The sequence below is a fragment of the Salmo trutta genome, chromosome 28 (assembly GCF_901001165.1).
Source record: "Salmo trutta chromosome 28, fSalTru1.1, whole genome shotgun sequence".
NCBI classification, from domain to species: domain Eukaryota; kingdom Metazoa; phylum Chordata; class Actinopteri; order Salmoniformes; family Salmonidae; genus Salmo; species Salmo trutta.
In genome coordinates this window covers 32714462-32741365 of record NC_042984.1, presented here as the reverse complement: position 1 = coordinate 32741365, position 26904 = coordinate 32714462, and the positions used below count along the sequence as shown (strand labels likewise).

The window sequence follows — 26904 nt, the reverse complement described above, 5'->3', positions numbered from 1 at the left end:
TTGTCTTGCGAGCCTCCACAGCGTCGGCATCCTGATTGGACAATAAAACCGATTGCACTCGTTCTCGTCCGGTGCCTCGGATTTCACTTTAGAACCAATAAAATTGTATAAAATACGCAAACTCCGCCCATAGAGCTTAAACGAAAGCACATACTTCAGTGACCGTTGGTTTATAAACTGCGATTGGTCGATATTATGGCATAAACTCGATTATCATTGGCCATATATTGTCCGGGAACGAGGAAAATTGAGTCGTAAACGAGGCGCGTGCTTGAAAGAAAACGCAGGACTGAAAACAAGCGTGCACCTTTTCAGCACCGATCCTCGTGGATAGCGGTACAGGGCCATTCCACCAATTAATCAGACCAGACAAGCGTGGGGATACGAGCAGCATCGGTTTCTTCGATAATCATAGAGCTACCACAATTGTGTTATTCAGCCAAGCGGCTGCCGTGTTCACTGGATAGTAGCTGTTGAGTTCCATGAGCGGTGGATTCGAAGCAAAACGGCACAAGCTTTGTTTGCCCTAAGGGCTGCAAGAGCAAGGAGTCATAGCTAATACTGCTACCAGTATTGTTTTTAGAAGGGAATAATCTGTGGTGCTCATTGTGATTCAGCGGGTTCTTGGATCGAAAGGGACCAGGAATAACGGCCTGCAAATGAAGGGAAGCAAGTGGAAATCGAGTAATTAATCGACCATTAAAAGAACAGCCTTAATCGTGGTGTTTGATTTTTTTAGCCACATTGCTTGTTCGTGTAGCTGCACTCTATTGTGTGAGCATCTTTGTATTATTCGCGTCAATCTCTGACTAGGATCCCGCGCTCTCGTTCGCCCGCCCGCCACCCTCTCGGCCACAGCGGTGTGTATTCGGTACTATTTTCAATCGGCACGACACAGTTTGATATAAATATGTGTTCTCGGGTTTGGTTTGTGACCGACCGGCGTATCCACCAGGAGTATCCGCAAGTCCAAATCCTTCGGGCTCTGAAACAGCGATGCGCCGAGGAGGATGTTGAATTCCGCTCTCTTCTCATGGACCAAATCGTGCTCACCATCAGCGAGGGACAATTAGGCAAGTATCACTAGATTTGAAGTGGCACATCTACCACCGTACTAATAGTCATGTCATTTTTCAACTGTTTTGAATTTGGGTTTAATCGTGTATTCTTGTTGTCTATGGTGGGGTGTATTTCAGTGTAGTATTATAGCACTAGCGAGCCTAGCAATAGCAGGTATTGTTCCGCACTGAAACACACACACAACTTGCTAGCGCGAGCTGCTGGCTAGCTAGCTAACTCTGTGACGTGACCGCCTAAACCTAGGTAAAATGTGTTTACATTGGATTTGTGGCTTTCTTTCGTCAATAGCTATTGAACCAAGCATGCAATGACTATTAGAATTGTATATTATGAACCAGGGAAGGATGGAAAACAATATTACATTTTTTGAATAATAATAAAAAGTAAGTTTCAGATTTAAATCTTCAATAGCTCTTAAACAAAGCGTACCATGACTATGAAAAGTATATATTCTGTATCAGGGGAGGATGGAGAACAATCCACACATTTTATTTTGGGGGAATATCTTGATTCAGAATATATGGTTGTCATAGTGATAGTACACTTAGTTTAAGAGCTATTGAAAGATTGCAATCGTATAATAAAATGTGTGGATTGTTGTTTAAGAGCTACTTAAGATTTAAATCTGAAACCTTACCCATGTTTTATACAAAATAAAATGTTTTGATGGTTCTCCATCCTCCCATGATTCAGAATATACTACCTTTTTCATAGTCATGACATGCTTGGTTCAATAGCTATTGACGAGTGAACCGAATATTCACTATCAAAACCGAATATCCAATATAAAACTAACTTCACTTGGGTATAGCACCAACCCAGTTTCCAGACACCCTCGAATAGTCAGACAGAGATACTCCATGATGCCAAGGCAAAAAAATTGCTAAATCGAATAGCTACTTTATTATATGCCTATGTGGAAAATATTGTCTACATTATGGAAACGTATAATAACTAGCTAGCTAACGTTATGCTGGATAGCTTTTGTGAACAAGTCACGTTTTATTGGTCATATACACATATTTAGCAGATGTTATTGCGCTACACCCGCATCGTAATACAAAGAGAGTGGGTAGCTAGTAGCTAACGTTAGTAGGTTATGGGGTATTCTTCATGGGCCAGCACAGCTATGCTAGCTAACATTAATTCAATAGAAGTATCTAATGACGTTAAGCAATAGAAGAAGATGTAATGCAATTTTCATTGATTTGACTTGTAATTAGCTAAGTGAAGTGTGTAGTGGGTTTAGCTATCTAGCTATATTGATTCACTTTTAGCTGTCTTCTCTTTTTTTTAACTTGAGTCAACACGAGTACAACAATTGCGAATACATAGGAGATATTGGAATTCTCACGAGGCACTTGCATGCAGGGACAACAGACACAGGCATCAGAACACAGACTTTAGCACTGATGGCTGGTGGGACAAGTCCAACAATAGCTACTATAAGTTTATCACTAAACTGTTTATCACATTTTAATATCCTTGGTTGCTTGATTTGAAGAACGTGAGGACCCTTGTGTGGAATTTGGTAGTCAGGCATGAGCTTGTGTAATAGGGGGTGCATTTAGCTCAATGAGGTGGCAGGCTGTCTTATAGCACATCTTACATGATGGCATTGACTGAAGGGAGGGGGCAAGCTGACTCAGACCAGGAGGTGGGGATGGAGCTGTCTCTTTGACATGTGGCAGTGAGATTGGGAACGGCTTCCGAATCCAGTAGCTTCCTCACGTGGGATGGAGCACGTACGATCTAGAAACCAGTGTACATTCTCCTCATCCTTCACGTAGGCTACATGTTGAATCTGTTACTCTACAGCAGTTGGGGGGAAAAACGTATCTTACGAAATGACTTGCCTTACAAAATGGTGGTAAAGTCCAAGCCAGTCAGACAACCACTTTAACAATGGCCTCTTGGTAGATAGCCTAGTCTTCAATGCTGAATAATCTGTGACACACCCAGGAGGAAGAGAGGGTAGGACTATTGGCTAAAGCCATAACTGGAGCACTGCTGTGTGTTGTGTGGCCTGCCTTCTTTTTTCTCACAGGGAGTCATACATGCTCGTGACATGACAGGCCTTACAATGCATTGTAACCACATCATAATGCATTAGGCCTATACCTGCAGTGCTATCTAATAAACAGTATGAAATGACAGCAGGCTTGAAGTGGTTCAGCATGTATCAGCCCTGTATTGTTTAAATAACTTTTGTAGCAACAGACCACGGGGCAAAGTCCATTGTCATAGCCTGTTCCATGCAAAAGGGTTTAATGGATGCTCCATGTCCTCTGAACAGGCTATGTGCTCACTAGCTTGTCTGGAATACCAAAGATGGACCTTCACGTAAGAGGCCAAACCCAGTGATCAGCCAAAGGAATCTCACATCCCATCATTCAGAGATATAGAGTTGTGCAAGAGGTTACACAGGTTACGAATCGACGCCGGATTCTTTGGCCTTCCACGTAGAGGCGACACACACACTTTTCACCGCTAGATGACAAATATAACACGTCCATAATATTATCGAAGGCAACAGGACACAGGAACTCTCGAGCCATGGCCAATTGAGCACATTGTGATTTTCCACCACCGCCAGTAATATGATGCGAGACGCATCAGTAATAGACCAAGGGCTCAGTTCCCTGTCTTTCCTTAATCATAGTCTTGGCACCGGAACACTGAGGAAAGACTCCCCATTGACGAACCATGCTGATCCATCAGTTTCAAGTTTTATTGTCACATGCACAGGATACCGCAGGTGTAAATCAGTACAGTGAAATGCTTACTTGCGAGCTCTTTCCAACAATGCAGAATAAAAGTAATAATATAGTTAATAAAAAAAGAAATACAAGAGAAGAAAAAATAAACACAAGAATGTAAGTTATATACAGGTCAGTGCCAGTACTATTATTACAGTGTGCAGGGATACTGGAGTTATTCAGGTAGGTATATACAGTGGGGTCTATAATTACTGGCACCCTTGATAAATACTGAGCTATGTTGTTTGTTAAAAAAGGAAGGGGAAATTGTATTTTGTACTAATAGAATTGGTCAGAGAAAGATATTTTGTTTAACAAGTAATACAAAAAAATCTCAAAACATGGGGGGCAAGATTACCCATTTTCATAATGACACTGAGCCTTTTTCTAAAATGTTTTATGAGATTGCAGAACACATTGGGAGGGATCTTAGACCATTCCTCCATACAGAATCTTTCCAGATCTGTGATATCCTTCACCTGCCCTCTTCAATTCTTCACAGGTTTTCAATGGGGTTCATGTCTTGAGACTGAAAAGGCCATTGCAAAATGTTGATTTTGTGGTCAATTAACCATTTCATTTTTGATTAGTGATTAGGGTTATTGTCTTGCTGGAAGATAAACTTGGGGCCAAGTGTCAGACTCCTGGCAGAGGCTACCGAGTTTTTGGCTAAATGTCCTGGCTCAGATGCCACTGACCTTAACAAGGGCCCCAGGACCAGTGGAAGCAAAATAGGCCATAACATCAACGATGTTGACTATAGCACCGGTTCCGATCCAAGTGCCAATGCCTCCAGGCGGAGCTATGGTCAGAAAACGTGAAAATAGACGTGAAAATAGAGCGCTTTGGCCGTGCACACCAGTGGTGGGTTTGAAGCATATGCAGAAAAGTACCTCATACCTACGGTAAAATATTGTGGTGCATCATCGATGTTATGGAGCTATTTAGCTTCCACTGGGCCTGTGGCCCATGTTAAAGAGTAACTAGCATGGGAATTTTTTTAGGGATAAACAGATGTTTTCGGCTTAGTTATAGTGAATCGCGTCGATTCTGCTTTTCATTTTGACAGTTAGTTGCAAAAGTGATATATTTTGGGCTTTAAGTTGTAAATCTAGCTCGTTTTGCCCCTAGCGGTTTGACTCTACAATTTAAAAAGTGATGTAGAGGCACCTTGAGAAAGTTCGTCTAGTCTATGTCATCTCAAGGGAGTGATTCGGTATGATATACACTCCCTTCTAGATCTGCTGGGTGGTACCACTTCAAGGCTTACTATTAAAACAGGTGACAGCTCGCTTTACTTGGCAATGGTCTTGGTAAGTGGAGTGTGCCAATAATATATACTAAACGCAACATGTAAAGTGTTTGTGCCCATGTTTCATGAGCTCAAATAAAATATCCCCGAAATGTTCAATACACAAAGAGGTTATTTCTCTCAAATGTTCTGCACAAATTTGTTTACATCCCTGTTAGTGAGCATTTCTCCTTTGCCAGAATAATCCATCCACATGACAGGTGTGGCATATCAAGAAGCTGATTAAACAACATAATCATTACACAGGTGCACCTCTGTGACATTGTGTTGTCACACAACACAATGCCACAGATGTCTCAAGTTTTGAGGGAGTGTGCGTTTCAAATCAAAATCAAATTGTATTTGTCACATGCGCCGAATACAACAGGTGTAGACTTTACAGTGAAACACTTACTTACAAGCCCTAACCCAACAATGCAGTTTTATTTTTTTTTAAATAATAAAACATGTTATGATAAGAAATAAAGTAACAAATAATTAAAGAGCAGCAGTAAAATAACAATAGCGTGGCTATATACAGGGGGTACAGGTACAGAGTCAATGTGTGGGGGCACCGGTTAGTTGAGATAATGAGGTAATATGAGTTATTAAAGTGACTATGCAAAGATAATAAGAGAGAGTAGCAGCAGTGTAAAAGGGGGGGTGGATCTGAGGACCCATGCCAAATCTTTTCACTCTCCTGGGGGGGAATAGGTTTTGTCGTGCCCTCTTCACGACTGTCTTGGTGTGCATGGACCATGTCAGTTTGGTGATGTGGACACCAAGGAACTTGAAGTTCTCAACCTGCTCCACTACAGCCCCGTCGATGAGAATGGGAGCGTGCTCGGTCCTCCTTTTCCTGTATTACACAATCATCTCCTTTGTCTTGATCTCGTTGAGGGAGAGGTTGTTGTCCTTGCACCACACGGCCAGGTCTCTGACCTCCTCGCTATAGGCTGTCTTGTCAGTGATCATGTCTACAACAGTTGTGTCATCGGCAAACTTAATGATGGTGTTGGAGTCGTGCCTGGCCATGCAGTCATGAGTGAATAAGGAGTACAGGAGGGGACTGAGCACGCACACCTGAGGGTCCCCCGTGTTGAGGATCAGCGTGGCGGATGTGTTGTTACCTACCTTTAGCACCTGGGGGCGGCCCATCAGGAAGTCCAGGATCCACTTGCAGAGGGAGGTGTTTAGTCCCAGGGTCCTTAGCTTAGTGATGAGCTTTGAGGGCACTATGGTGTTGAATGCTGAGCTGTAGTCAATGAATAGCATTCTCACATAGGTGTTCCTTTTGTCCAGGTGGGAAAGGGCAGTGTGGCGTGCAATAGAGATTGCATAATCTGTGGATCTGTTGGGGCGGTATGCAAATTGGAGTGGGTCTAGGGTTTCTGGGATGATGTTGTTGATGTGAGCCATGACCAGCCTTTCAAAACACTTCATGGCTACAGACGTGAGTGCTACAGGTCAGTAGTTATTTAGACAGGTTACCTTGGTGTTCTTGGGCACAGGGACTATGGTGGTCTGCTTGAAACATGTTGGTATTACAGACTCAGACAGGGAGAGGTTGACAATTTGGCATGCTGACTGCAGGAATGTCCACCAGAGCTGTTGCCAGATAATTTAATGTTTATTTCTCTACCAAAGCCACCTCCAATGTCGTTTTAGAGAATTTGGCAGTGCGTCCTGTGTTGGCGTGCTACACATCCGTCTTCTTCACCTGCGGGATCGTCTGAGACCAGCCACCCGGACAGTACTTTTGTGGGGGGAAACTCATTTCTATGCCCTCTCAGGCCCCCATGGCTGCACTCCTGCACAGTCATGTGAAATCCATAGATTAGGGCCTAATTAATTTATTTCAATTGACTGATTTCCTTGTATAAACTGTAACTCAGTAAAATCGGTGACATTTTTGCATGTTGTGTTTATATTTTTGTTCAGTATACTTTGCATGATGCTTCCTTAACTAGACTACTGACTTTCTGCATATGACCTACCGTTTCATACACATCTATGTGCTTTTACGGAAAGGAAATGTAGGCTATGCGGATTACACGTTCATATTAATCATAAATATAAATAGATGACAATGGTGGTCATGTCAACTTGTTGTATTTTATCCCAACTGCTATGATTGGTGGTGCAGTCCGTTAAGACAGTTCAATGGTGGTGAGTTCTAAACCCAGATGGGCAGATATGCAGTACCAGTCAAAAGTTTGGACACACCTACTCATTCAAGGGTTTTTCTACATTGTAGAATAATAGACATCAAAAATACGAAATAACACATATAGAATCATGTAGTAACCAATAGTGTTAAAGAAATCAAAATATTTTATATTTGACATTCTTCAAAGTTTCTACCCTTTGCCTTGATGACAGCTTTGCACACTCTTGGCATTCTCTCAACCAGCTTCACCTGGAATGCTTTTCCAACAGTCTTGGAGTTCCCACATATGCTGCGCACTTGTTGGCTGCTTTTCCTTCACTCTGCGATCCAACTCATCCCAAACCATCTCATTTGGGTTGAAGTTGGGTGATTGTGGAGGCCAGGTCATCTGATGCAGCACTCCATCACTCTACTTGGTCAAATATCCCTTACACAGCCTGGAGGTGTGTTGGGTCATTGTCCTGTTGAAAAACCAATGATAGTCCCACTAAGCCTAAACCAGATGGGATGGTGTATCGCTGTGGTAGCCATGCTGGTTAAGTGTGCCTTGAATTCTCAATAAATCACTGACGGTGTCACCAGCAAAGCACCATCACACCTCCTCCTCCATGCTACTCTGCGTCTCACAAAGACACAGCGGTTGGAACCAAAAATCTCAAATTTGGACTCATCAGACCAAAGGACAGATTTCCACCGGTCTAATGTTCATTGGTTGTGTTTCTTGGCACAAGCAAGTCCTTTAGTTGGGGTTTCTTTGCAGCAATTCGACCATGAAGCCTGATTCACGCAGTCTCTTCTGAACAGTTGATGTTGAGATGTGTCTGTTACTTGAACTCCGTGAAGCATTTGTTTGGGCTGCAATTTCTGAGGCTGGTAACTCTAATGAACTTATCCTCTGCAGCAGAGGTAACTCTGGGTCTTCCATTCCTATGTCGGTCCTCATGAGAGCTAGTTTCATCACAGCGCTTGATGGTTTTGCGACTGCACTTGAAGAAACTTTCAAAGTTCTTTACATTTTGACCTTTGCTTATTTGAGCTGTTCTTGCCCTATTATGGACTTGGTCTTTTACCAAATAGGGCTATCTTCTGTATACCACCCCTACCTTGTCACAACACAACTGATTGGCTCAAACGCATTAAGAAGGAAAGAAATTCAATAAATTCACTTTTTAAGACGTTACACCTGTTACTTGTGCAAAACTGTCATCAAGGCAAAGGGTGGCTACTTTGAAGAATCTCAAATATAAAATATATTTTGATTTGTTTAACACTTTGTTGGTTACTACATGATTCCATATGTGTTATTTCATAGTTTGGCGTCTTCACTATTATTCTACAATGTAGAAAATAGTAAAAATAAAGAAAAACCCTTAAATAAGTAGGTGTGCCCAAACTTTTGACTGGTACTGTATGTATTTTTTCTTCTTCAAATATTTAATTTACAATTTTCATCCCGCGCCCACACACTTCTACTTTTTAAAAGTGAAAGCATACCTGTAAGAGGGGTCACCCTGGTAGTACAGTAGATGTAGGTTACCCAAGACCGATCTGTGAGTTAAGTTGACCATTGGAAAAAGAACCACTGTGGAAAGCAGTCTCACAACAACTAATTTGCAAATTTGAGTGGGTCTGAGGTGTCTTGGATGATGAAGTTTATGTGTGCCGTGACCAGCCTTTCAAAAGCACTTCATGATTAAAGATGTGAGCACTACAGGCCGGTAGTCATTGTGGCAGTTTTCCTTCTTTTTTGAGAACAGGATTGGTGGTAGTCCGGTTGAAACATGTGTGGATTACAGACTGGACAAGGAGCGGTTGAAAATGCCTGTGAAGACGCCTGCCAGCTGGTCTGCACATTTTGTGATGACGCGCCCTAGAACTCCGTCTGGCCCCGCGGCCTTACGTGTGTTAACCCGTTTAAAAGACTTAGGCCTACTCACGTCGGCTTCAGAGAGAGTGAGATCACTCAGTCCTCCGGAACAGCAGGGGATATATATATATTTATATATATATATATATATATATATATATATATATATATATATATATATATATATATATATATATATACTGAACAAAACTATAAACACAACATGTAAAGTGTTGGTCCCATGTTTCTTGAGCTGAAGTAAAAGATCAGACATTTTCCATACGCACAAAAAGCTTATATCTCTCAAATTTTGTGCACACATTTGTTTACCTCCCTTTTGGTGAGCATTTCTCCTTTGCCAAGATTATCCATCCACCTGACGGGTGTGGCATATCAAGAAGCTGGTGCACCTTGTGCTGGGCACAATAAAAGGCCACTCTAAAATGTGCAGTTTTGTCACACAACACAATGCCACAGATGTCTCAAGTTTTGAGGGAGCATACAGTTGGCATGCTGACTGCAGGAATGTCCACCAGAGCTGTTGCCAGAGAATTTAATGTTCATTTCTCTACCATAAACCACCTCCAACATCGTTTTAGAGAAATCCATTTACATTGACTGATTTCCTTATATGATCTGTTGTTCTGACAAGAGGACTGGAAGGTTATATGAACGTTTTCTGAATGTTCACATGGTACTATAAGTGCACCCACTCACCCCAAATGAATGAACGGATTCATTGAGGTTTTCAATGTGCTCTGTGTAGTTCCCTTGGAAACTGAGACAAGTGATGTGGACACTGTCTTGGCCGGTGTCCTTTAATACTTGTAGCATGGCTCGCTTAACGGCTGCACAATCAAAAGTGTGATTGGGGAGAAAAGGGTGTGTATGAATTCTCCCTCGATTTGAATACTGAGAGTGAGGGGAGGGCTGACAGACTGTGCTATTCCCAAACAAACGCTTTCCACTTCTGAGTCATCCCCCGCCACACACTCACACACTTTTTCCCCACCGCCCCTGCAGTTCTTTATGCATACATATCCAGCCTTTTTCCATTTTTTATTTCTCTGACCATCGTTTGAATCAAAAATGACCTATGTCCTTCCCTTTTTCTGTGCGCTCCTTTTTAGCATCAGGAGCCAGTATTTGAGAAGCCCGTCACCTATCCTTTGTTTGTGTGCCTCAGTCACTGCGACCTCTGTCGATCCAGCGTTGACGCTGTCGCTTTGGTGAGTGGAGATCTTAAGATGGCTGAAAAGCAGGTCACGGTGGATTGAAGAGTGCTGCGTCAGTGACAAGCCTCTCTCCTCCCTCCCTCCTTCCCCCGCTCCACCTCGCGTACCATCATCACCCCATCTGCCTCTCCTTATTGTTCTTTCTTCCCGAATTAAAATGACTGGTAGTAGGCCAAAATGGACTGTTAGTTGCCAGTTCAAATCTCACAGTGAGTAACCTCGTGCACAACAAAACGTTCAAACACACAAACATATGTGTATTTATGTTGACAATCTATAGATAGGCTATATACATAGCTATCTCTTGTATACTTTCTCAAACATGTGGTGCAACATCATTCAGAGAATTGGTGCTGGTGGTACATCTTGTGTGCATGATCGTAGAAATCTCTTATGTGTATTTAGGTTCAATCTCCCCTATTTGTGCTGATACCTTCCTATATTGGCAGCACGCAATGAACTGTAAGCTGTATTAAGTACACTGCTGGGGATCGGTGCTCCTCCAGGGGCGACGAATCTTGGCCCTGAGGCCAGAGAAGTTGGCAGTGCCACGGGGGAGCATGAGGATGTGGGCAGGGTGTGATGTGAGTGAGCGATGCAGGTAGGACCCAGTCCAAATGAAGCACTTACACCACTATGCTACAGTACCCTACCTGGACCCACGCCTCTGCTACTCACAGCCAGCTCAGAACTCGCACGTCCAGAGCAGCTCCATAATGACGAGCTGCGTACACAAACACAGTAGTAACCGATCGCAGCTAGACTGCCCTACGTTTTTGGTGCAGTGGGAACAGATGTATGGGCGTGGCCTGAATGTTCCAAATGGGCACTAGCTACTCCTAGGTTGTCTGGGCTTCTGTTGTGTGATACAGACAAAGCCAAGCCACTGTCGCCACCTGAGTTGCTCAGAAAAATGTTGATATCGTTAAATGTGTTGTTTCCTTTGGCGTTCGTGAGTGAAAGTGTAGCCTGCATTTCCGTATCTGTAGAAGATTGCGAAACCTGTCTATGTCATCAATCAATAATTGCCAAAGCTGTCTATATGAAGCTATGTGACATTGGGAATATTTTAAGATAGAGGCCTCTCTTTTCTCTCTCCCTCCCTCCTTTCATCCCCAGGTCTGCGGGTGGAGCAGGAGGTGGTGACGTCCTACCCTCAGGTGGCGGTGGTGCGGGTGCCCACCCCCTGGGTGCAGTCGGACAGTGACATCACGGTTCTGCGCCACCTGGAGAAGATGGGCTGCAGGCTGGTCAACCGGCCCCAGGCTATCCTCAACTGCGTCAACAAGTTCTGGACCTTCCAGGAGCTGGCCGGCCACGGGGTCCCCCTCCCGGACACCTTCTCTTACGGTGAGCTGCAAAGCTTGGTCCATATTATTTCTCATTCCTGAGCTTATGAGCTGAAATAAGAGATCCCAGAAATGTTCCATATGCACAAAAAGCTTATTTCTCAAAAATGTTTCTCCTTTGCCAAGATAATCCATCCACCTGACAGGTGTGGCATATCAAGAAGCTGATTAAACAGCAAGATCATTACACAGGTGCACCTTGTGCGCTGGACAAAAAAAGGCACTAAAATGTACAGTTTTGTCACACAACACAATGCCACAGATGTCTCAAGTTTTGAGGGAGTGTGCAATTCGCATGCTGGCTGCAGGAATGTCCACCAGAGCTGTTACCAGATAATTGAATGTTAACCTCTTAAATCTAGATGTTCCGCTAGCGGAACGTCGGCTCCAATATCCAATGATGGGCGTGGCGCGAAATACAAATTCCTCTAAAATCCGAAAACTTCCATTTTTCAAACATATGACTATTTTACAGCTATTTAAAGACAAGACTCTCGTAAATCTAACCACACTGTCCGATTTCAAAAAGGCTTTACAGCGAAAGCAAAACATTAGATTATGTCAGCAGAGTACCCAGCCAGAAATAATCAGACACCCATTTTTCAAGCTAGCATATAATGTCACAAAAACCCAGAAGACAGCTAAATGCAGCACTAACCTTTGATGATCTTCATCAGATGACAACCCTAGGACATTATGTTATACAATGCATGCATGTTTTGTTCCATCAAGTTCATATTTATATCAAAAAACAGCTTTTTACATTAGCATGTGACGTTCAGAACTAGCATACCCCCCGCAAACTTCCGGGGAATTTACTAACAATTTACTAAATTACTCACGATAAACGTTCACAAAAAGCATAACAATTATTTTAAGAATTATAGATACAGAACTCCTCTATGCACTCGATATGTCTGATTTTAAAATAGCTTTTCAGATGAAGCACATTTTGCAATATTCTAAGTACATAGCCCAGCCATCACGGGCTAGCTATTTAGACACCCGGCAAGTTTAGCCTTCACCAAAATCAGATTTACTATAAGAAAAATGGTCTTACCTTTCCTGTTCTTCGTCAGAATGCACTCCCAGGACTTCTACTTCAATAACAAATGTAGGTTTGGTCCCAAATAATCCATCGTTATGTTCCATCAGCGACGTTTTGTTTGTGCGTTCTAGACACTATCAGAATGGTAAATCACGGTCGTGCGCATGGCGCATAATGTGACAAAAAAATTCTAAATATTCCATTACCGTACTTCGAAGCATGTCAACCGCTGTTTAAAATCAATTTTTATGCAATTTATCTCGTAGAAAAGCGATAATATTCCGACCGGGAATCTGCATGTCTGTAAACAGAGGGAAAAACAGAAAGGCGGGGGTGGCCAGTGCCCGCGCCTAAGCCCTTTGTCCTCTGATAGACCACTTAGCAAAAGCGCTCGTGTGTTTCAGCCAGGGCTTTGAATTACGTCATTCAGGTTTTTCCCGGGCTCTGAGAGCCCATTGGAGCCGTAGGAAGTGTCACGTAAAAGGGGAAGAAATGGTCAGACAGGGTACTTCCTGTACAGAATCTTCTCACGTTTTGGCCTGCCAAATGAGTTCTGTTATACCCACAGACACCATTCAAACAGTTTTAGAAACTTTGGAGTGTTTTCTATCCAAAGCTAATAATTATATGCATATTCTAGTTTCTGGCCAGGACTAATAATCAGATTAAATCGGGTACGTTCTTTTATCCAGCCGTGAAAATACTGCCCCCTAGCCATAAGAGGTTAATTTCTCTACCATAAGCCGCCTTGAACATTGTTTTAGCGAATTTGGCAGTACATTCAACCGGCCTCAGACTGCAGACTACGTGTATGGTGTTGTGTGGGCGAGTGGTTTGCTGATGTCAACGTTGTGAACAGAGTGCTCCATGGTGGCGGTAATTGCATTTTATCAATGGCAATTTGAATGCACAGAGATACCGTGATGAGATCCTGAGGCCCATTGTCGTGCCATTCCTCCACCGCCATCACCTCATGTTTTAGCATGATAATGCACGGCCCCATGTCGCAAGGATAAACACAATTCCTGGAAGCTGAAAATGTCCCAGTTTTTCCATGGACTGCATATTCACCAGATACAGTGCATTCGGAAAGTATTCAGACCCCTTTACTTTTTCCATATTTTGTTAGGTTACAGTCTTATTCTAAAATGGATTAAAATGTATTTTTTCCCCTCATCAATCTACACACAACACCTCATAATGACAAGGCAAAAACAGGTTTTTCTAAATGTTTGCAACTGTATATATATTTTTTACTGAAATATGACATTTACATAAGTATTCAGACCCTTTACTCAGTACTTTATTGAAGCACCTTTGGCAGTGATTTTAGCCTCGACTCTTCTTGGGTATGGCACCACAATATTGGCACACCTGTATTTGGAGAGTCTCTCCCATTCTTCTCTGCAGATCCACTCAAGCTCCGTCAGGTTGGATGGGGAGCGTCGCTGCATAGCTATTTTCAGGTCTATCCAGAGATGTTCAATCGGGTTCAAGTGCGGGCTTTGGCTGGGCCACTCAAGGACATTGAGTCTTGTCTCGAAGCCACTCCTGCATTGTCTTGGCTGTGTGCTTAGGGCCTTTGTCCTGTTACTTCGCCCCAGTCTGAGGTCCTGAGCGCTCTGGAGCAGGTTTTCATCAAGGATCTCTCTGTACTTTGCTCTGTACTTTCATCTTTCCCTCGATCCTGACTAGTCTCCCAGTCCCTGCCGCTGAAAAACATCCCCACAGCATGATGCTGCCACCACAATGCTTCACCGTAGGGATGGTGCCTGGTTTCCTCCAGAAGTGACACTTGGCATTCAGGCCAAAGAGTTCAGTCTTGGTTTCATCAGACCAGAGAATGTTGTTGCTTATGGTCTATAGAGTCCTTTAGGTGCCTTTTGGCAAACTCCAAACGGGCTGTCGTGCCTTTATCTGAGGAGTGGCTTCCGTCTGGCCACTCTACTATACATGCCTAATTTGTGGAGTGCTGCAGAGATGGTTGTCCTTCTGGAAGGTTCTCCCATCGCCACAGTAGAACTCTGGAGCTCTGTCAGAGTGACCATCAGGTTCTTGGTCACCTCCCTGACCAAGGCCCTTCTCCCCCGATTGCTCAGTTTGGCCAGGCGGCCAGCTCTAGGAAGAGTCTTGGTGGTTCCAAACTTCTTCAATTTAAAAATGGAGGGCACTGTGTTCTTGGGACCTTCAATGCTGCAGAAATGTTTTGGTACCCATCCCCAGATCTGTGCCTCGACACAATCCTGTCTCAGAGCTCTACAGACAATTCCTTTAACCTCATGGCCAAATGGTGGTCACTCCAGACACTGACTGGTTTCCTGATCCACGCCCCTACCTTTTTTTAAAGGAATCTGTGACCATCAGATGCATATCTGTATTCCCAGTAATGTAAAATGTAATTTAGTTGAATTGATAGATCTCCTTTTATAAACTGTAACTCAGTAAAATCTTTGCAATTTGTTGTATGTTTTTGTTCAGTATATTTAGTTATATACCTTTTTAATTAGCTACTGCACCACTCTTTGCTGTTTCTGTCTATCAGTGCAGGGGCAGGTAATCAACAGGTACAGTATCTTTGTTCAAGTCAGTATACACCCACACTTAAGACAGCTTGTAAGGAGTCGACACAAGGAATCTCAGACAGTTTGTCCAGGTTCAATTGTTTAATTACATTTTAGTCATTTAGCAGATGCTCTTATCCAGAGCAACTTACAGTAGTGAATGCATATATTTCAATATTTTTTTTTCTTTCTCTACTGGCCCCCTGTGGGAATCGAACCCACAACCCTGGCATTGCAAACACCATGCTCTACCAACTGAGCCACAGGGAAGCACTCTCTCTCTGGAAGGGTTGCGCTTCAACTTTTTTGATGCACTTCTTATTGGTCGGTACAGAACTACCCATACTTCAAATATGGCATTAACATGAGGTTAACATAGAGCTGACTGACATGGTACTTAAAAAGAAATGGTTCAAACTGGTCGACAACTCAACTTATCCCCTCCGGGAGAATGTGTCTTGCTCAGCAACCTTACTGCCCAGAATAGGCAGAGCTCTCTACCAGATGAATTCCTCAGCGGAGTGGCCCTTTATAGCACAGACATCTGACCACAAGTGAAGGGTTAAAACACACACACACACACACACACACACACACACACACACACACACACACATTACTTGAGATCTTATATGGATATATATTGGACTATAATAACTAAGGATATACTGCTTCAAATCTCGATCTACAACATTATCACGAATCAAAAGTCCTTACTTACACTCTACCACCGATTGTACGTAAAGCGGAAGAGTACTAAATCAAAGCATAGCTGCTCTCTTTGTTCTTGGAGTGAGGGCAGTGATAATGAATTGGGTGCATCCTTGTATCGGAGATATGCCTTTTTTAAATTTTACTAGGCATGTCAGTTAATAAGAACACATTCTTATTTACAATGACGGCCTACCGAGGAACAGTGGGTTAACTGCCTTGTTCAGGGGTAGAATGACATATTTTTACCTTGTCAGCTCAGGGATTCGATCCAGCAACCTTTCAGTTACTGGCCCAACGCTCTAACCACTAGGCTACCTGCCTTGCAGAGAATGATTCGCCAAGCATGCTTTTAAATGCACTTGAGCTGGTCTGAGTGTAGACGTAGTCTAGACGTAGTCATGACAAACGGTTCCACAACCAGGATTAACATAAGTCACCCGATTAGTTGATCTTAAGAATCAAAACAGAAAGAGCATCTCACATACAATCCCCTCCCCTATCATCATCCCTTTCTCCAAGACAAATAATCTGTGTCATTTTAGAGCATTTGTCACATTTTCCATGGAATGTCTTCCTTCTTTACGTTGGACAAAGCAGGATGTGTAAGAACACAGGCATGCAACAGGGCCTGTACGTCCTAAGCCAAAACCACACACTCTCTGTGTTTTTGTTTTGTTGTAAGACTACATCATCATCATCATCGTTTTGATATTTCTTTTTGCCACTGCAAAAATCTAATGCTGTGTGTTTTGGCAAGGGCAGGGATAATCTTTCCCGAATAGCATTCAGAATAAAGAGGCCAGGCAGACCAGGCGGTGCAGGGAAGCTGGAGCGCTTATGTAATGTGCCTCTCCACCCTCATGACTTTGAAAATAAAAGATCCCTCCCTCCTGCCCCACCCCTCCTCTGGCTCCCCCCACCCCAACCCCCCCCCCCCCCCCGCTGCAGCAGCCATCGAAATGGTAGAACTGAGCTTTAAATTGTATGTGCTGCTCTCTCTCTCTGTGTCTCTCTCTTTTTCTGTCTCCCTCTCTCAATCCCACAGCAGTGTGGACGTGTGCTTTTTGAAAAAGGCATGTGCAGGGCAGCTCACATCTGGTTCTCTGTTAAAATGCCAGACCAGAGACCGAGAGCACAGAAAAAATCTAAATGATCCTGTGTTTCCTTCTCGCTCAAATTTCAGTGTTCAATATTCCAACCAGTTCGGTCCCAGACAGAGCAAACTGAAGCAGAGCTCTCTTTCTCCAGATGATGTTTAAATGTCAACAGTGTTCTTAATGGTCAATTGTATTATCAGATATAGTCACATGAAAAGTCAGAGACGATAAAACAGCCAAGTATTAACACAGAATGACATACCAATGGCAATAATTTCTTATCAGCCATGAGTCATCCGTAAGGCACAATCCATTCTGAAGGACTCCCAGCATCCCTTGTTTGATGAATTTATCTTGCTTCCCTCAGAGGTTCAGATACAGGCTCTCCAAGTTTAAAACGAATACGTCTCAAATACTGTTAGTTGTGTGCATATTGCTCTATTTATTGTTTTGGTGTATATTCAATGTGTTTTTACTACATGCTGCAAAATCAATTGCCACCCTGGGATAATAAAGACTACACTACTCTACATCTTGCTTCACAAGTCACAACATGGATCCTATAGCAACAAACCCCATTCCGCACGGTCAAATGACTGAGGTACACGGAGGGTTAATAGAGAGGGTTTGATCATTGGACAAATTGTAACGTGTATGTGGGTCTGTCTTGTGTGTTTCGTAGGAGGACACGAGAACTTCCGCAAGATGATCGACGAGGCGGAACCACTGGGTTACCCCGTGGTGGTGAAGAACACTCGTGGTCACAGAGGTCAGTCTGACTGCGACCATCCCTCCCTTCTCTCACCGCTGTCTCTTTACAGCCCAGGCTTCTGGGTTTATGCAAACCTGTCTCTCTCTAATCCTCTTCCACCATTTATGGGCTTCTGAGTGGCGCGGCGGTCTAAGCCACTGCATCTCAGTGTAAGAGGTGTTGGTACATTACCTGGTTCGAATCCAGGCTGTATCACATCCGGCCGTGATTGGGATTTCCTTAGGGCGGCGTGTAATTTGCCCAGTGTTGACTGGGTTTGGCCGGGGTAAGCTGTCATTGTAAATAAGAATTTGTTCTTAGCTGACTTGCATAGTTAAATCAAGTTCAAATATGCATTGTGGCCAATAGCACCTTGGTCCACCTAATATAATTTGACAAAGGAGTGCTAATTGTTTGAGGAAAGCACCAAGTATGAATCTTTGACAGCTTATTTAAACCCATATTAATCACGGTCCCTTTCTTTTCATATTTTATAGAAGGATTGCCAGAGACCTTTTTTAGAACCCTACCATTTTGGGAAGAGATTGACCCCGGGCTATTCCACAGAGGCCTACCGGCCCATCAACCTATCTATTCATAGTCATTGACGCTTTAGTTGGTCTCCTAGTTGGTCGTCCATTGTCTCTATGGATAATAGACTTTGGGTAGCGACAGGGCATAGACTATCAAGACAAGGCATTGTTAAGGAAAGAGACCATTGGTGGATATCAGCCAATGAGCCATTTCTTGAGCATTTAACATGACTTAAGATCCAAATACCTAGCCAATAGCAATGCTAACGGGCAGTCGTTCCTTCTTTCCTCACATGTAAAGAAAGCTAAGTGGTCCTCTTTGTTGAGTGTGTAATCTGGTTGGCTGGTTGACACTGGTTTTTAGTGGGTGTGCCCCCTCTCTATCTCATTGGACAGCTGTCTTGCTCCTGTTCCATGGGGCCTTGCTATGTCCTGTTGTTCGATCTCAGCTATGAGGTGTCATGGCTACCATTTTGTCCTGTCTGCGTGGTGTAAGCAACGCAACCTATTCGAATATCTCTAGACACACCCCAACACACTCACATGCTCCTCTCACGGGTCTCCCTCCCTGGTCCCTTAGTCAACGCTGACCTGTGTTGTGGTTAGAGGACATGCCACTGAGCATGAGGACAGAGTCTGCACTAATTAAAATGGGCCCTGGCATTTTTGCTAGCCAGTGCGAGAGGCATTCTGCTCTCCCCACCATGGCTTCTCAGTCAGTGTCCCGAGTGTCTTGAAAGATGACTACATTAAAATTGTTACATGGCCTTTCATGTGAGAGGTGTCAGCGTTCACAATATCACTGTCAGCTTCAGAAAAATACTGAAAGTACGCACAGTGTCTTCAGAAAGTATTCACATCCCTTGACTTTTTCCACATTTTGTTGTGTGACAGCCTGAACTTTAAAATGGATTAACTTGAGATTTTGTGTCACTGGCCTACACACTATTCCTCAATGTCAAAGTGGAATTATGTTTTCACTACATTTTTACAAATTAATTAAAAATGAAAATCTGAAATGTCTTGAGTCAATAACTATTCAGCCCCATTGTTATGGGAAGCCTAAATAAGTTCAGGAGTAAAAATGTGCTTAACAAGTCACATAATAAATATGTACAACTGACTAGGTATCCCGTTTCCCTTACAAGCTCTTAACCATCAATGCAGTTCGAGAAATAGAGTTAAGAAAATATTTACAAAATAAAAAAAATTTAAATAAAAAATCTACAAGTAACACAAGAAAATGACATAACAATAACGAGGCTATATACAGGGGGTACTGGTACCGAGTCAATGTGCGGTGGTACAGGTTAGTTGAGGTCATTTGTAAAGTGACTATGCATACATGTAGATAATAAACAGTGAATAGCAGCTGTGTAAAAACAATGTAAATAGTCCGGGTGGCCATTTGATTAATTGTTCAGCAGTCTTATGGATTGGGGGTAGAAGCTGTTAAGGAGCCTTTTGGTCCTAGACTTGGCGCTCCTGTACTGCTTGCCGTGCGGTAGCAGAGAGAACAGTCTATGACTTGGGTGACTGGAGTCTTTGACAATGTTTTGGGCCTTCCTCTGACACCACCTAGTATATAGGTCCTGGGTGTCAGGAAGCTTGGCCTCAGTGATGTACTGGGCAGATGCCGAGCAGTTGCCATACCAGGCGGTGATGCAACCTGTTAGGATGCTCTCGATGGTGCAGCTGTAGAACTTTTTGAGGATCTGGGGACCCATGCAAAATCTTTTCAGTCGCCTGGGGGAGAAAATGTGTTGTTTAATAGTCTTTAAAAAATTATGTTAATAACTACCTAATCTCTGTACCCCACACATACAATTATCTGTAAGGTCCCTTAGTCGAGCAGTGAATTTCATACACCGATTCAATCACAACGACCAAGGATGTTTTCCAATGCCTCTCAAAGAAAGGAACCTATTGGTAGGTTCCTAAATAATTAACCCGACATTCAATATCCCTTTGAGCATGGTGAAGTTATTAATTACACTTTGGATGGTGTATCAATACACAGAGTCACTACAAAGATAGACATCCTTCCTAACTCAGTACCCGGAGAGTAAGGAAACCATTCAGGGGTTTCACCATGAGGCCAATGGTGGCTTTAAAACAGTGACATAATTTAATGGTTGGGATTGGAGAGAACTGAGGATGGATCAACAACATTGTAGCTACTCAACAATACTAACCTAATTGACAGAGTGAAAAGAAGGAAGCCTGTATAACAAAGCACTAAAGTAATATAGCAAAAAATGTGGCAAAGCAATGAACTTTATGTCCTGAATACGAAGTGTTATGTTTGGAGCGAATCGAATACAGCACATTAATGAGTACCACTCTCCATATTTTCAAGCATAGTGGTGGTTGCATCATGTTATGGGTATGCTTGTAATTCTTAAGGACTGGGGAGCTAAAACCTGGTTCAGTCTGCTTTCTACCAGACACTGGGATATCACATTTTATTTGTCACATGCGCCGAACAGGTGTAGACCTTACAGTGAAATGCTTACTTACAAGGCCTTAACCAACAATGCAGTTTTATGATTAATAAATGTTAGGTAAAAAATAGATAAGAAATAAAAATGGCAAATAATTAAAGAGCAGCTGTAAAATAACAGTAGTGAGGCTATATACAGGGGATACCGGTACAGAGTTAATGTAAAATATTACATTTTGTGCACCAGCTGTTTACAAATATACACAGACCGCCACCGGATATATACACAGACTGGAAATTAATTCATCTTTCAGCAGGACAATAACCTAAAACACAAGACCAAATCTACGCTGGCGAATTACAGTTTTGACTTAAATCTGCTTGAAAATCTATGGCAAGACCTGAAAATGTCTGTCTAGCAATGATCAAGAGACAATTTGACAGCTTGAAGAATTCTTTAAAGAATAATGGGCAAATGTTGTGCAATCCAGGTGACAATTCCGAAAGACTCACAACTGCAATCGTTGCCTAAGTTGATTCTAACATGTATTGACTCAGGGTTTCAATACTTATCTAATCAACATATATTAGTGTTTTATTTAGGGCTCCCGAGTGGCGCAGTGGTCTAAGGCACTGCATCTCAGTGCTAGAAGTGTCACTACAGACCCTGGTTTGATTCCAGGCTGTATCACAACCGGCCGTGATTGGGAGTCCCATTGGGCGGCGAGCAATTGGCCCAGCGTCGTTAGGGTTTGGCCGGGTTATCCCGTCATTGTAAGTAAGAATTATTTCTTACCTGACTTGCCTAATTAAATAAAAGTAACATTTTCCATATTTATTTTTTACGGAGTATTTTGTGTAGATTGTTGACAAAAAAATTACATTTAAATCCATTTTAATCCCACTTTGTAACACAACAGAATGTGGAAAAGGTCAAGGGGTGCGAATACTTTCTGAAGGCACTGTGTGCAGAGTATTACATGGTCAGGAGGGCAAAGGTCAGATGAATGAATGATGACTTTTGTGACTGAAAACCCTTGCTCACTTTCTGTTTAACTCGATCATTGTTCAGGCCATGAACTATCAATAGCCTAGTGTTTATTTTTCTTTTTAAAGCATCTTTGAGATTCTTGCGATGTAATGAAAAGTTCTACATTTCTCCCTACCCTCCACTCCTCAACAACCCCCCACCCCTCTCTCACAGGAAAGGCAGTGTTCCTGGCCAGGGACAAGCACCACCTGGCTGACCTGAGCCACCTGATTCGCCACGACGCTCCCTACCTCTTCCAGGAGTACGTGAAAGAGTCGCACGGTCGCGACGTCCGGGTGGTGCTGGTGGGCGGCCGTGTCATCGGCTCCATGCTGCGCTGCTCCACCGACGGACGCATGCAGAGCAACTGCTCCCTGGGTGAGTGACGCTGGACAGAGGAGAGAAGGATATTATTCTTGGACAATGGAAGTTTTGTTTTTTATGCTTCTTTATTACAACCGACACGTTTCGGCATGTAGCCTTCATCAGGGTTTTACAGACAGAAAATACATTAGGTTTAAGTGATGCTGTTTATGTGATGCTGTCACCACAGTGTCTATAGACTGGTTATCGCTAGAGAAAACCAAGGTCAGAGTCAAATCTGTTTTTTTATGGAGTTCTAATCTCTCGTGGGCAGATTCTCGTGGACAGATAAAAACGGCAATAATCTGTCAAGGCTCACGTAGAATTATGTGATTACGAGCAGGAGTGTTGATTATTTGGATGAATCAGGATTTGGCGAAGGCAGGGCTTAAACTGGTGCAGAGATTTTTAAGCCTGTGTGTGTTTGATAAACGGTTTCCGCTAGAATCCACAGCCACAAAGTCAAAATAGTCTGTATTGTAAAAATGCATGACTACAAAACACGGGCGAAGGGAGGGGTTTGGCCAAGAGATTCCGTTTGCGAGCGAGGAGATTTCGCCTCCTTCCTTTGCACAAAGGTAATCACAGTTAACGGCATTCCCCCCCAGAAGTAAAACAGAAAATTAGAAACTTTCTCAACAGAATTTGACTTCTGAGTAACCGAGATTAATGGAGTTCCATAAAACAAATGTTGCTTTATGTTATTTTCAATGAATGAGAATTTCTTTAGTTGGCTAAGAACCATATTTTTTTTACCCTGAACGTGCTATTTCCATTAGTTTTGTTTATTTTGTGGTTCACAAGAGGATTCCAATGGATTTTGCAGAGTCATAGTTTGTCTATGTTAGGAAACCACACCATATCATAGGGGACAGTAAGAGGAGCAGAGTACTTGAATTTGACCACAGAAGGACAATATAGTTTAGTTGTCTTGAACGTGACTTTGTTGTTGACGACAGACATGATTATGCTTGTCATAACATCTGCAGTTTTAGGCTAGCCGACACACTCATGTCTTGTGACATTTTGGGGTCATCGGTCATCAATTGTTCCACAGTTATATGACAAGTGTCACATGATGTTATAATAAGATTTGGTTTTGTCTTATGCAAGCATAGATTCTCAGTTGCTCTGGCTGGGTCATATAGTATATGATGTATGTGTTTGTCCATCCTATTTCTATCTATTTCGCTAAAATAAATACTAATAATTCCACAAGACATAGTTGGTCACTGTTTTCTCTGTCCTTCCATGATTGTTTTTTATTTTACTAGGTAAGTCAGTTAAGAACAAATTCTTATTTTCAATGACGGCCTAGGAACAGTGGGTTAACTGCCTTGTTCAGGGGCAGAACGACAGATTTGTACCTCGGGGATTCAATCTTGCAACCTTTCGGTTACTAGTCCAACGCTCTAACCACTAGGCTACGCTGCCGCTTCCTCGCTATAGAGGCCTCAGAGAATGTGAATAATGTCCATGTATGGCACACAGTGAACAGTCTACAGTCCACAGATAGCGGTGACTGGCGAGTGTGTGTGTGTGTGTGTGGTGACTGACGTCCCTATCTTTCCGTTGTCCCCTTCTTTCCCGCAGGCGGCGTGGGGATGATGTGCCCGCTGAGCGAGCAGGGGAAGCAGCTGGCGGTGCAGGTGTCCAACATCCTGGGCATGGACGTGTGCGGCATCGACCTGCTGCAGCTCAACGACGGCTCGTTCGTGGTGTGCGAGGCCAACGCCAACGTGGGCTTCATCGCCTTCGACCAGGCGTGCGGCATGGACGTGGCGGGCATCGTGGCCGACCATGCCCTCTCGCTGCTGCCCAGCCGCCTCACGCGCAAGATGTCGCTGCTCTCGGTGGTGTCCAGCGCCAGCGAGACGAGCAGTGAGCCCGAGGTGTGCCCGGCAGTCAGCAGCGTGCTGCCCGAGGCTGTGTGCAACATGAGCGTGGGCTCTACTTCTAGCGAGAGCGACCCCGAGCTGGCCGATACCACCCCGCAGCCCCCGAGCCGCCAAGCTGGTCCCAGCCCGGTGCTACCCAACCTCCCTGACCCGGCCTACAACTTCAACACCCTCCTCGCCAACGAGATCAAATTATTGACTGAGTGAGCTGGACACAGCCAAGGCACGCACGCACACTCACACACACTCAAAGACACACGCACGCACGCACACACACACACACACACACACACAGACACACACACAGGCACACACACTTACAAACACACACCTGAACATTTGGCGGTGGACATTCCTGTTGCAGATCACAAACACAAACTCCTATACACATTACACAGGCAGGATGTTACATGCAAAAGCATGAGCTGAACAAACAAAAATGTAATGAAAAATGCCATGACCACATAAACTGACATGACGAACAGATGTAGACGCACGCGCCTTCTCATACTAACTCCCCCCCATAAACACATAGAGATCTAAGGCTGCTCCCCTGACTCTTCTCCTCTTCTCCCCCACTGCAAACAACCCAGTTAGTTTACAACTGCAGTTGGTGGCAGAAGTGGGATCCAGAAGGTTAGCTGATTTACAGAATCTTTTTGTTTTCAATTGCTTTGTGAGGGTGAGTTGAGCAAGAGTTTTTTTTGTTGGGAGAACCCTAAAGAGCGTTACATACACCAGCACATAGTCATGGAAATCTGTCCATCCTATTGAGCGAGCACACACTACAAAACTGTATATTGGAGAATGAGATTGATGCGTGGTCGTCGTTGTAGATCAACCACTGAGGACGTAGCCAGGCTTGATTTACTGTTGGTGAAATGAATTGTTTTGCATGGGATTTTCACCATGACTGGGAGAGGTACACACAGAGGACTAGACAGACTGCCCACCAGCTCCATGTAGCAGAGGACAGACAGGTTACACTGTCACATGGACTATTAAGTGCAGATTGGGGCCAATTCCATTTTCTACCTCAGTTAATTCTGGAAATGGGATGATTGAAAATCATCAAATACAAATCGTCATCACATTTCATTTGCATTAAATTCATGAATTGTCTGGAATCAAAATGGAACTTACCCCCCCCCCCCCCAACACTGACGAGGAGCTCCTAAACACTGGATCTATGGTCTGACTTCCCTTCCCCTAATTCTTAATTGAAGATGTCAGAACATCTTAGACCTCATTCGAATAACAAAACTGACCTAGGACCATTGCTTAGGGGCACCTTGTATAGTAACAACACTACACTATTTCCTCTCAAGAGAATGCATCTAGAAACACATAAGCGTAGGTCAAGCACAATTGACCCAAAATCGAGCCTACAGTCACTCTGTTTTCAATTTCATGTTTTTAGGGGCTTGTTTTTATTTGCTTTTTTTTAAAGCTTTTTACAGGAACAATAGTCAAACGGAAACTCTCTCTTATGAGACACGGTTTATTTTTCTTCATTTTATAGTTCTCGGGAAGAAAGTTGGATCCGTCTAGGAACAGTGAGTTACAGTGCGGAAGCTGTCACTACACCTACAAGAATAATATACCTCAAAACAGAACTTCTCACTGCCATAGAATAAACTACTTTGAGTCATACATATCTGCCAGCATCCTTGTGGTTTCAAGTGAGCCTTGACTTTACAAGCTTTGATCCCTCCATAGGACGTAAATATAGTCAAGTCAATTTTTTGTAAATAATAATTTTAGAAGCGTTCATGCTTACTAGTATCGGGCTGATATGAAAATCCTAGGGGCTGAAATAACTGTAAACTTTCTAAACTTAAACATTTTGGTAAGCTATTGTGTACAACAGATTGGTTTGTACAGAACATGCAATGTCAAAAATAAAGTTTTAACAAAGAACATGCGTGCTAACATTTCTGTGGATTTGGCTAAATGCGGTTTATCAGCCTAATGTTTTGGCCGATGACAAATTACTGTTTATTCTTCTCAAGTGAGCTAAACTTCATAAACTTGTTGTACAAATAAAATGCAAAACAATACTATCTTTTTTTTACAGTGTGTTTGATAGAATGTTACCGTTTCATTCCTCAAAAGGAAAACTTCTCCAGGGATATCTGTGGCCTAGAGCTTCTCTCTTGAGCTGTTGGTTAATTGCGGTAAATCTTCTACCACTCAGCCTTAAAAAAATACCTATCCACTACGTATCAACTCTGGGGCATCCGCCATCAACCAAAAAGCATTCGCAGCAATCATCCAAAGCACAAGCCACCCTACTTTGTGCCACTTAGTGACTAGCCATTATTGTTGAGGCCCATAACCCATATGTAGAAGGCTTCTATGTCAAACAGTTGACTCTCAAACATAACTCAGGGAAGCAGCCTTGATCTCACCCCCACTCCTAAGGCATGTGACATATCCATCCTAGCTACAGATCTGCCTAAAATGTGTATTGATGACAAACAAAAAAATAAATGTTAAACTATTAAAAAATGTGGTGTACCATGAAGGTTAACGTGCACTTTTTTTCCTTGCTTGTTTTATGATGTTCAGTGTTTTTCCCGCTAATTTATGGTATTTTTTTAAGGAAAAGAGTGGTTTGTGTGCACTAATCTTGTCTCAAATAAAGTGAGGCCGCTGTGAAGCTTGATTTTTGTGGGGGCGATTTACTAACGGTCTGGAATCTAACAGGGGTCT

The 26904-nt window shown here is 43.1% G+C and overlaps 1 protein-coding gene across 1 annotated transcript; it reads left to right on the top strand.

Annotated features, from left to right (window-relative positions):
• Positions 1–145: 145 nt before the first annotated feature.
• rimkla (ribosomal modification protein rimK-like family member A) lies at positions 146–26855 on the top strand. The gene is made up of 5 exons (XM_029719680.1): positions 146–1073; positions 11522–11752; positions 17854–17940; positions 22103–22306; positions 23885–26855. The coding sequence occupies exons 1-5, from the start codon at positions 911–913 to the stop codon at positions 24394–24396; spliced, it is 1197 nt and encodes a 398-aa protein (XP_029575540.1). The 5' UTR covers positions 146–910; the 3' UTR covers positions 24397–26855.
• The last annotated feature ends 49 nt before the right edge of the window (positions 26856–26904 follow it).

Bases quoted from the DNA above. Each gene is read 5' to 3' on its own strand.
- rimkla (XM_029719680.1), top strand. From the start codon at position 911: ATGTGTTCTCGGGTTTGGTTTGTGACCGACCGGCGTATCCACCAGGAG. The intron at 1,074-11,521 runs GCAAGTATCACT...TTTCATCCCCAG, and splicing joins CATCAGCGAGGGACAATTAG to GTCTGCGGGTGGAGCAGGAG. The intron at 22,307-23,884 runs GTGAGTGACGCT...TCTTTCCCGCAG, and splicing joins GCAGAGCAACTGCTCCCTGG to GCGGCGTGGGGATGATGTGC.